At 36.5% G+C, this 12,377-nt stretch overlaps 1 protein-coding gene and 1 long non-coding RNA gene across 2 annotated transcripts; one reads left to right on the forward strand and one right to left on the reverse strand.

Annotated features, from left to right (window-relative positions):
* LOC113275539 lies at nucleotides 1-7,772 on the reverse strand. The gene is made up of 3 exons (XR_003323653.1): nucleotides 7,517-7,772; nucleotides 7,368-7,428; nucleotides 1-351 (listed from the first exon to the last, which is right to left on the reverse strand). It is a non-coding gene; the product is annotated as an uncharacterized LOC113275539 (long non-coding RNA).
* Nucleotides 7,773-8,519: 747 nt separating this feature from the next.
* On the forward strand, nucleotides 8,520-10,011 carry LOC113272538. The gene is made up of 2 exons (XM_026522361.1): nucleotides 8,520-8,934; nucleotides 9,041-10,011. The coding sequence occupies exons 1-2, from the start codon at nucleotides 8,520-8,522 to the stop codon at nucleotides 10,009-10,011; spliced, it is 1,386 nt and encodes a 461-aa protein (XP_026378146.1).
* Nucleotides 10,012-12,377: the final 2,366 nt, after the last annotated feature.

Here is a 12,377-nt window from a genome sequence, read left to right on the forward strand (position 1 = left end):
GAATCTCTGCCTTGAAAGTTGTAAAATAAACACATAGCTAACTCTATCTCCAACTAGTATAACATGTACGCCTGATGCGCCTGCCATTTCCATTCCAAAAAAATCAACCTCTTCTTTTAATAATATTTTAATGAATAGTGCATGTTTATATAAAATGTATATTTTTATATGCACTTAATACTATATTTACAAAGATAAAAAAAAACTTCCTTGCCCACCCCAGGTTCATCCACATCAACGACTCGAATCATAAATTCAAAATAAGAGGCATCCTCTGCACTGCATATTCATCTTCGGATGCAAAAGATTTGATTTCTCCCGCAAAGGTAACTTGCTAAGAGCAAAGGTGACCTATTAATAATGTTATAACTCAACATTATTGGTTATGGAAAATACGTAGGTTGAAATAAACAACAGATTAAGTATTGGTAATAGAAAATACGTATGTTGAAATAAACAACAGATTAAGCGTAGGCAGACTTGAGCGCCATTTGTCTCCAGTTACAAACCATTAGATCCTAATATTTTAGGGAAGTCCACTTAAAAGTGTTTCCCCTTGCGATCTTCTGACCAATTTTCCACTCAAAAAGGTGAGATAGACTCGCAGGATCTACCAATGTGGATGCCATTTTAAGTAGTGGTCAAATTCATAGATTCGCAGGATCCACCAATGTGGAATCAATAAAATCAATCCTAAGAAAAATCATGTATACACTATGTCCAAGTGAAAATATCCACCAAACCTCAAAAAATGATAAAACACTTTGACAAATAATAATCTCACAGAAGCAACTAAAAGCAAATATTGATCCAGAATCAGTGTCTACCCAACATCAGATATTATCACACATGCCAGCCAAACACGATCACCATAGCTACTAACATATGCATGTTCTTAACATTTGGTGAGAGGCACATTATCATCAAAATGGGCTGCAGTGGGACTCTTATCAATCCCACTGCAGCCCTACTCATAAAAGGATCTACCTGTAATGGTTCCAAATAGGCCTACTTGAGGAAGTATTGCATACAAATTAAAAATTACAGAATTATTGCGCTAAAAAATGCGATTGCTATCTTAGCTTATATCTTATATTCTTATGCAATCGTTGACAGTCACCTAATAGCCCAATTTTGAAGCCTAATCCCACACAACATTTTTACTAATTGTCCTCTTAAACCCCAAAAAATTGTAAGTGCATTTTTGTTTATGTTCACCCTTGACCTACCATAAAAGAAATAGAAAACAAAACCATCATAATTTATACTTCAACTAAAGGTTTATAGAGGGTTTGAGGATGTCACAGTGTGCTTAGATGGGGCTACCACTTTAGTCCTCCCTTAGTAATTAGATTGGGTGTAGTTAGTAATTATTCTTTAGCTGATGGTGTCCGCTCAATTAAGGACACGTGTGAGCCATCTATTCCTTAGGGTTAGACCAATAATTTTGCATTTAAGCTGTAAGAAGAGACTGTGTAATCTAATCTGAAAATCAAATGAAACTATTCTTCCTTGGCTGTGCTACTTAGCACATATATTTGGCTTGGATCTTTGATCCAAGAGGTGTTATCACCAAATTATCCTTTGTCGATCTGTTGTGTTACCACAACAATTGGTATTCAGAGCTTTGTTTTCACCCAATTTTTTTTTCTCAATGACGCTCAAAGAAATTGAAACTAAAACCTCAGCTAATGCAACTGCTATCAGTAAAATTCAATCGGATTTCAAAACCCTTTCCGCTGATCTTACTCAACAAATTAATACTGTGAAAGCTAGTTTCAAATAAACCTTACAAGAGAATAACCACAGTCTTATTCAGTTTCTCCATAAGCCTGCAAATCACAATCGAGCTGAAGATCCAGGAGGTTCCAATCAGCAGGATGACGACTACACAAATTATTCTCATTATCATTCTAGCTTTGCTAATCACCATCATCGGATTCCAAAGCTCGACTTCCCACGATTTGATGGAGATAACCCGCGAGGATGGATTCAGAAGAGTGAAAGATACTTCCAACTCAATGATATTGAAGAACATCGGAAGTTCGACATAGCTGCCATATATTTAGAAGGTAAGACTGAGAAATGGTTCCTAGATTTTCAAGTTAATCAAAATAGAATTACCTGGAAAGATTTCTCTCTCCATTTATGTGCTAGATTTGAAAATCCTGTAGAGGAAAATTTTGTTGGTAGCTTCAATAAATTAGTTCAATCATCTACTATGGATGATTATTATGACGAGTTTGAATCACTCAAAGCCTTGATGCTACGTATGAACCCTTCTTTGAGTGAATCCTACTTTGTTATGATCTTTCTCAGCGGATTGAAGGATGACATTGGCAAACCCGTATCCATGTTTCACCCACAACTCTGGCTGATGCTTTCTCATTAGCTAGACTACAAGAACAAAAACTTCAGTTATCCAATGCAGCCTCAAAGCCATTTACCAAACCCTTCAATACCCATTACAGTTCACAGAGGCCACACACTCCTAGTCCTTTACCTCTTAAACCAATTATCACTTCACCTAAATCTATCCCTTTAACCCCAAAATCTTTTTTCACACCTACACCAAAGTCCACCCCTGCACCTCCTATCATTAAAATACTTTCTCAGGAGGACATGGACAAGAGAAGAGCTCAAGGGCTCTGTTATAATTGTTATTCAGTATACAAACCTGGCCATTTCTGTAAGGGTAAACAAAAACTATACATGTTACACATGGACTCAACTGACTCACAGGACACTGAGGAAGAAGAGGAAATGTTTGTTGAGGCACCTGAATCTCCAGTCCAATCTGAAGTTGAAGTTTCTCTCCATGCTATCACTGGTTCAGCCACTAGAGATACTATAAGACTACCTGGTACCATTAATAAGAAGATTGTTTCTGCACTAGTTGACATAGGTAGCACCATTAGTTTCATTGACAGCCACTTAGCTGCTTCCCTCAGGTACCAGATTACACCAACTGCACCTATGCTAGTCACTGTTGCAAATGGGGATCAAACATCCATCTCAGGTATTTGTTCTAATCTATAATGGAGCATGCAAGGTCACCAGTTTAAGGAAGATTTACGGGTTTTACCATTAAGGGTGTGTGACATTGTTCTAGGAGCGGATTGGCTAAAGAAACAAGGTGATGTGACTTTCAATTTTCCCAAACTAAATATTTCTTTTAAATACAAGAACAAGCACATCACATTACAAGGCACTACTCCAAAACATTCATTCTTGATGATGAGTGGTGAGGCAGTTAAATTTTTTTTTTAAACATTCACATGGAATGGTAGCTCAATTATTCTCCATTACTTCAACCTCAACACCTCCTACCACCCCAGACATTATCCTTCCACTACTACAAGAGTTCAATGATGTTTTTCTTGAACCTTCAACTCTTCCACCAAAAAGGAATTTGGATCACACAATACCTTTACAACCCAACTCAACACCTATAAACCAAAGAGCTTACAAATTCCCTTATGTGCAGAAAGGGGTAGTGGAACAATTGGTCAAGGACGTGCTTTTACAAGGCATAATTCAGCCTAGCCACAGTCCATTTTCTTCCCATATACTCCCAGTAAAAAACAAGGACAATTCCTGGCGATTCTGTGTGGATTATAGGAAGCTCAACAACATTACTATCAAAGATAAATTTCCTATCCCTATTGTAGATGAATTACTTGATGAACTACATGATTCCACTATATTCTCTAAGATAGATTTGAGAGCCGGCTGTCATCAGATTAGAGTTTTGGAGTCTGATATCCATAAGACATCCTTTAGAACTCATCAAGGCCATTATGAGTTCAAGGTCATGCCATTTGGCCTCATAAATGCTCCTGCCACCTTCCAAGCACTCACGAATGACATTTTCCATCCATTTTTGAGAAAATTTGTGTTGTTATTTTTTATGACATACTTATTTATAGTAAGAGCATGAGTGAACACCTAGAGCACCTCAAGATGGTTTTCTCTCTTCTCAGACAACACCAACCATTTTCCAAGCTCTCCAAGTTCTGCTTTATACAACCATCCTTGGAATACCTTGGTTATTGTCACATCAGAAGGAGTTAGTGTTGATCCAAACAAAATTGCTTGTATGCAGTCCTGGCCAATTCCTAAGAATATCAACGAGCTAAGAGGTTTTCTGTGTCTCACAGGTTATTACAGGAAGTTTGTCCAGCATTATGGCACTATTATCAAACCACTAACTAATCTTCTAAAGAAGAACTCCTTTCTTTGGAGCCCTGCTGCAACAACTGCATTTGAGACACTCAAAGCAGCTATGAGTTTTACCCCTGTGTTGGCCTTGCCAGACTTTTCTAAGCCATTTATCATTGAAGGTGATGCTAGTGATATATGCATTGGAGTTGTCCTTATACAAGACAACAATCCTATTGTTTACTTCAGCAAACCACTAGGCCCTAAAGCTGCAACACTTTCTACTTATGAAAAAGAGTTCTTGGCTGTTGTCACTGCAGTCCAAAGATGGAAGCACTATCTCCAGGGTACTAACTTCATCATTAGAACTGATCATCAAAGTTTAAAGTACCTACTAGAGCAAAAAATTACCACAACATTTCAACAAAAATGGCTAATCAAATTACTGGGATTTGATTATACAATTCAGTACAAGAAAGTTTGTGACAATGTAGTTGTTGATGCTCTTTCTAGAAGACCCTCTGAATCTGCTACTTGTCACTCCATGGAAATCTCTACACCCACTTGGATACAAGAAGTACAACAGAGCTATGTTGATAATAACAAGGCCAACCAACTTATATCTCAAATCCTGCCCAGTCCTGCTACTTTACCAAATTTTACCTTCAAAGATGGTGTCCTGAGGTACAAAACTAAACTTTACATTGGTTCTGGTGCCCAGATTAGAGATAAACTTTTGCAATCCTTACACACTTCTACCATTGGAGGACACTCTGGCATTCAAGCTACTTCTGTGAGAGCAAGAAGTCACTTTTATTGGTCAGGTATGCACAGAGACACAGTTTCCTTTGTTTTCTCAGTGTGATATTTGTCAAAGAAATAAAACTGATCACACTAACTCAGCTGGTCTTCTCCAACCACTTCCTATCCATGAACATGCTTGGCAACATATTACTATGGATTTTATAGAGGGATTACCTATCAGCAGAAGGAAAAGTGTAATCTTAGTGGTAGTAGATAGGTTGACAAAGTATGCTCATTTCTTGGCCCTACAACATCCATACACTGCTGCCTCTGTAGCTCATGCATTCCTCAACCAAGTGGTGAAACTACATGGATTACCTTCCTCCATTGTGTCTGACAGAGAAAAGGTGTTTACTAGCAATTTTTGGCAGGACTTATTCAGAGCTCTGGGAACTAACATTCATCTCAGCACAACATATCATCCTCAATCAGATGGCCAGACATAAAGGGTCAATGTTTGTGTTGAAAACTATCTGAGATGTATAACTGGACACAAACCTGGAAAGTGGACTAAATTCCTAGCACTTGCAGAATGATGGTACAATACAAGCTATCACACCAGCTTGAAGATTTCACCCTTTCAAGCACTATATGCGTATGCCCCTCCTCATCTTGCTTTTCCTTCTGCCACTACAACTTCAGTTGCTGCAGTTGAGAATTACTTGAAGGATAAAGCCTCTCTATTAGACATATTCAAAGAATCTCTTCTTAAATCTCAAGAGAGAATGAAGTTATATGTTGATAAGTCAAGAACAGATAGATCCTTTGAGGTTTGGGACTTGGTCTACCTCAAACTACAACCCTACATACAGTGCTCTATCTCATTAAGGAAGAATTTCAAACTTTCTTCAAAGTTTTATGGCCCTTTTAAAGTTCTCCAGTGCATTGGAAAAGTGGCTTACAAATTGGATTTACCATCCCATTCTCGGATTCACCCAGTGTTCCATATTTCTCAGCTTAAAAAGCACATTGGTCAGCAGCACATTCCTTCACCCTCTCTGCCAGTAGTAGATCATAAAGTCCAAATCATAATGTTGGCTGAGAAGCTTTTGGAGACAAGGACAATTCAACAGGGCAAGCGTCTAGTCAAACAAGGGATGGTCCAATGGACTAACTCATTTCCTGAGAATGCTACATGGGAAGATCTTTCCAACATTCACACTCATTATCCAAAGTTCATCCTTGGGGACAAGGATGATTTTTAGGGGTCGGTATTGTCACAGTGTGATTAGATGGGGATACCACTTTAGTCCGCCCTTAGTAATTAGATTGGATGCAGTTAGTAATTCTTCTTTAGCTGATGGTGTCCGCTCGATTAAGGACACGTGTGAGCCATCTATTCCTTAGGGTTAGACCAATAATTATGCATTTAAGTTGTAAGAAGAGACTGTGTAATCTAAACTGAAAATTAAATGAAACTGTTCTTCCTTGGCTGCGCTACTTAGCACAGATTTTGGCTTGGATGTTTGATCCAAGAGGTGTTATCACCAAATTATCCCCAATTTCTATCCATCTGTTTGTCGATCTGTTGTGTAACCACAACAGAGGACACCTTGAAACCATAGAGGAAACAATGAGCAATCTTAAAGTCTGGAGGTATATTACCTAGGTTTCTCGGATTCTTTGACTTATTTTGATGATTATGATCGATCATTATTTCATCTATAAGTAATATAAATCAATAAAATCAACAAACAATTAAGCTAGTGGGATTTGAAGCTCACAATTGTCAAGGACTTGTTTACCTATAACTATTCTGAAATGGACTAACATTTGCAACTTCAGTGAACATTCAACTAAACTTAAGTTCAACCTACCAATTTCATCATTCTCAGCTCACTAATCATTATTGTTCATTCAAAGCTTCACCTAACTCAATCTCTGTAAACCATTAACCAATTGTACACTCCATAGTAGCATCAATCTCAATCATCATAATCACTCACAGTCAATTCCACTAACCCCTTTTTTGTAGCCTCCATGCAACACAGCAACATCACACAAAACTGGTTTGGCTTCATCTCCCATAATTCTCAGTGCCACAATCACCACCACCATGTCACAGCATACCACCATCTCCATTTTTTTAAATTTATCTCTGTCACAACCATTGTGACTTAAACTTAACATCATCTCAACTACCCTTAAACTCAAACCCATTAACTCATTACTCATTCCTAAAGATGAACCCACCTAAATAAAACCCAAAATTTTAGAAGTAAAATTCACAAATAGAATTTAGTTTATCTGATTTGAAAGTTACAGACAAGGGAAAAGAAAATTATATTATTTTCAATTTCGGTAACCTGAATTTCAATTTCAGTACCCAAATTGCATTATTTGAAAATCCGTGACTGGAATTCCCAAATTTAAATGAATTAGGTTATAGGAATTTGACTAACCTGTGATGCTAAAGTCTTATATTTCAATAGAATGAGAAACAGACAGCAATCGCAATGGTTTCTGAAATTGGGAAGGAAAAATTCGAAATTTAGGGAAAAATCATAAGTTAAAAATCGGTGATTAAGGAAAAGAGAAGAAATAGACTAACCTGGATTGAATCTTATGTTAAGCCTTCAATTTTCCGTAGCCTTCGGTGGAGGTCGAGGTGTTTCAGACATCTCTTTAATGGAGGAGGTGTTTCAAACGAAAAGAGAGAAGTTCGAGACAGAAGATGAAAGAGAAACGAAACTGGTTTTCTATTGCGAAGTAAGGTTACGATTGTACCCTTTGTTGTATATTTGCGATGGGAGAAAGCAGTGAGGGCAGTTTTGTAAAAGAGGGTGGCCACGGTCCATAAATTCCTCTTTTCTTTATACTAGTAAGTACTAGTATAATCTCCTCAGGGTTTTTTCAAGAATGAAAGAGGAATTCGACAGGATTGTCCTCTATCTCCCACTCTTTTTAATATATGTTCTCAAGGTCTTTCTTTACTGATGCAGAAATACGAGTCTCGGAGTTTGTATCAAGGTTATAAAATCAACATCAATGCTCCTACAATCTCCCATCTGATGTTTGTGGATGATCTGTTCTTCTTTGGTGAAAAATCTAGAACAAATGTGATAAACTTGAAGAAGCTTCTTCAGGAATATGTTGGTATGTCAGGGCAGGTTACAAATTATGCTAAATCTTCAATTTTATTTTAGCAAAGGAATCTCTGCTGTTAGGAAGCAAACTGTTATGGAGGATCTGGGAGTTCGAGAAATGACTGAAGATGACAAGTACTTAGGAATTTATCCTTTGAAGTCTGACTACAAGATTGGGAGTTTTGATTTTCTAGTAGGAATATTCAATGGAAGATTACTTGGATGGAGATTACACTTTCTTAATTCTGCTGGCAGACAATCCTTCTAAAAACAGTACTTTCTGCAATTCCTATTTTCTTTATGGGTTATTGTTTTCTTCCTAAAGGGGTAACTCAAGAACTAGATAAAATCCAACGGTGTTTCTTGTGGGGTCATTCTCCAGATGAAAGAAAACTCCATTTCTTTAATCGGATGAAAGTTTTTTTGAGCAAGGATTGTGGCGGATTGGGTATTCGGAATATAGAACAGATGAATTTGGCTCTTATATGCAAATTGACATGGAGATTCATTGAGAATAAGGAAGCTGTGTGGGTTAAACTATTATCAACAAAACACATAATGGACGAGAATTTTTGGTCTGTTGCTAAACCTGAGAAGTGTTCTGCTATTTGGAGTAGTTTATTGGAAGTTAGACATATTCTAGCAAACATAATCTTCTGGCAGGTTGTAAACGGAGAAAGAATCCTTATTTGGGACGATCCATGGCTATTTCATCATACAGATCATATCCTTGGTTTTCCAACTGTTATAATGGAAGGCATTGATAGGGTATCTGATTTATTGCTTCCAGACTCAAGAAACTGGAACGTGGATCTTTTAAATCATTTATTCTCTCCAGAAGTGGTAAACTGTATTACTGCAGTCTACATCAGTCCGGCAGAGGGTGAAAAAGATTCCTTAACTTGGTCGTGTACTCCTTCATGCAAGTTCTCAACTAAATCCTGTTATAAACTTTTAATGAACAATAATCCTTCATCCTCTGAGTTTAGTGCTTTCCCATGGAAAAAATTATGGTCCTTCTCTGGTATTCTTCCGAAGGTTCTCATTTATTTGGAAACTTTTAAATAATGGGATTGCGGTGAAGTCAAATATTAAGCGGTTTGTGAACCATATACAATCTCACTGCACCTTTTACTGTGTTGCCGAGGAGTCCATTCTACACTTGATATTTGAATGTCCAAAAGCTATCTTGGTTTTCAATCAGGCAGGTTTAGCAATTAACGCTCAGCTATCTTCAGGAAATGTAATGCACATCATCAGTGAATTGATGGAAAGCAATGTGGATAATAGTTTCATAATGAGAGTCTGTATCATTTGGAATTTGTGGAAATTAAGGAATGTGATGGTTTTCTCTAATGAAGTCTTTTCAGTTAACAATGTTTTTCACAAAGCATATCAGGACTTCAAGCTATGTTTGGACAATTCAGCAATAGATGAACATCAAATCAGTGAACTTACGTCTTCAAATAATTTGTGGATTCCACCGGAACCTCATTATGTAAAGATAAATGTTGACGCAGCGTTTATACCAAACAATGGCGCAGCGGGAGATGTTGCTCAGTATCACAATGGAAATTTTTTGGAATGTGCTACAATCACTTTTGATGCAACGTCACCATTGCTTGCTGAAAAAATCGCTTGCAAATTGGGAGTAGAAGCGGGAATCAAATTTGGCTTCAATAAAGTGGTGATTGAAGGTGATGCTTCTAATGTCACAGATGCAGTTCTTGGAGCATCTAGAGATATCCCATGGAGCATCAGATCTGTTATTCTCAAAGTTAAAGATGCAATTCCTTATTTTGTATATATTAAATTTCAATGTGTTCCAAAAAGTGCTAATTACTTGGCACACGAGTTGTGCCAGTATGCAATGCATGAAAATGTAAATAACTGGTGGAATGGTAGTTCTCCACCCCCATGTATCTCTGCAAACCTCAATCTTACTGAGGTAGTTGAATAAATTGGGAGATCTGATGAGCTCCTTTCCCCCTTCAAAAAAAAAGGTACTAGTATAACACACATGCGCGATGCGCCTGCCATTGCGTTCTAAATAAAATCATATATTTAATAGCCTTTCTATTAAAAATATCCATTTACACCAAAAATGAATTTGTATGTTTTTTCTTACATGATAAAAATGTATTATGATATACTGCTTTTCTAGGACAGGTAGACTTCTTCATTCAGCTTTCTTTGGTTTTTCTTTTTTCTTAGATTTTCTTGAACCAACGATGCACCTACCTAACCTTCCTTATGCACAAAATGTCCTATAATTGAAGTGGTCTTTAACATGGGACTATTTGATATCAAAACCCACATATTTCCCATACCCATCGGTTCTCCGAGTGGAGATGGATCTATTAACATACTGTCCGAATAAATACAAACTACTGGGGTACTTCATGCATTAACATGGGCAACAAAGACTGGATGGCGAATGTTAACAAAAAATGGAAACCGTATTATCTTCAAATGCTACAATTCTTATAAAGAAGTTAACAACTGATGAGTGGAAGTAAAATAAGAGGCTACACACATATGAATGACGAATCACAACAAATAGATTTCGTGAATAATTTTTTTTTACATTAAAGACATAAGAACAACCAAGCAAATCGAAGCTAATTTAGCCACCATACAATATACTAATTTGATTTCAGCACCGAAAATAAGTCTCCAACATGAACCATGAAGCAATAAGATTAATCTGCAATCATGTACAAAACTTAACCAAGCTTTAAAATATAATCTAGCCGCTACTCATAGAACTTGCAACTAAAGCATTCAACTATAGAAGATGTAACCCATTCTTGAATAATAAGACACCAACGTTTTTGAGAGAAAACAAAAAAGGAAAAACCTAGTTAGTGCGATATAAAAAAATTTCTAAGATGGTTGCATTATGAAATCTAATATTTTTCGGAAGGAAGCATGTTTCTATTAGATTCAAATAGCCGGACCTGCGGCCTCTATATTGTTGTGTTTTCAAAAGCAGATCCTACCCGCAGGTAGTTAACGAACCCAACCATAATAAACTGGCAAGGCATAAAATATTTCCACACAGAGCATTTTGTTTCATAACTGCCGAGAGAGTGAAATTTTTTTTGTGTCAATAGAAGAATGATTCTCGACTTTGACAATTTCATAAAAAATAATGTTATAATTACTTTCCTTGAAACAGTAATATGTCCGAAAATCAACTGCAATTTGGTGCCACCTTATAGTAGACCATTTAATCTATTCGTCAACACATTGAGAAGGCAGTCAGGTCACGTGCTAGAAAACAAAAACCGAGTTGAAGAATAAAACATGTACCAACAATCCAAGGTTAATAGCTTACTTATCACTGAAGCAGAGAATTGAAGACCATAGTGAGCTTGGAATGATAAAGACAAAATTGTCGCAAAATTTGTCTATGATACTCGTTTTGCGCTGGAAAACACTTTGGGAGGTTACATATAATACTTCTAGGATATTGTTAAACATAAGTATACATAACAGAAACCATGGAACAAACATTCAAAACCAATGATGAAATGAAAAATAAAACTAAAAATATATATGGACAACTTAAAAGCCAGAGATTATAACTTAACCCTTGTTTATCAATTTCTTTTAACATAATATGTTGTTGTAAAAACTGGGAACTGATGATATATGTGAACTGTGAAGCGGAAAAACTAAAGGACACCAGTCACTAACATTGGCAGACTAATGGTACAGATAAGGAGGTAAATTTGAGAATGCAATCGTTATAATCTTCTGAAAAAATTAGACATTCATCAACTAACATCCAATCACAAAACTAACTGAAAACATTCTAGCAGGAAGAACTTATGGGTAATCGATTTGTACTGAATGATTATCACTTGAGCTGAGTGGGGGTCAGTTACAAATTTAAATTACTTCCAAGTTGGTGTGACACTCTATAGTCTATACAACTAACATAAAAAATGAATCAGAAAAACGATCAGACTCAAATTTATTTAAGTAATCTAATGGGTTCAATTTTTCAGAATTTAACACCTAAAAATGAAGGAGATAAGGATGAATCATACCTGTTCGAGAAAGTAAGCTTTATAGTAATAGCAATTGAGGAATTGAGAAAAATCCCATCGTTCCAGTTTTGGCTGTCGAGAACCCAGTTGAAAAAATCAACCACGTTTCATGAAAAAACCCTAATTAACTTTAACAAAATCAAACCAACCAAAAAATACCCTATTTTTAGTTGTTTATCTGATTGATGTTCAAAATAAAGACAATTGAGATGAATTAAAGAAGAAGAAATACAAGAGTGATTAACCAAAATTCGAATTAAGAGTTGAA

This window comes from Papaver somniferum, chromosome 4 (assembly GCF_003573695.1).
Source record: "Papaver somniferum cultivar HN1 chromosome 4, ASM357369v1, whole genome shotgun sequence".
Classification (NCBI taxonomy): Eukaryota; Viridiplantae; Streptophyta; class Magnoliopsida; order Ranunculales; family Papaveraceae; genus Papaver; species Papaver somniferum.

Coding starts and splice junctions, on each gene's coding strand:
- LOC113272538 (XM_026522361.1), top strand. CDS start 8,520: ATGAATTTGGCTCTTATATGCAAATTGACATGGAGATTCATTGAGAAT. Junction 8,935..9,040: donor CTACATCAGTCCGGCAGAGG/GTGAAAAAGATT, acceptor CTCTGAGTTTAG/TGCTTTCCCATGGAAAAAAT.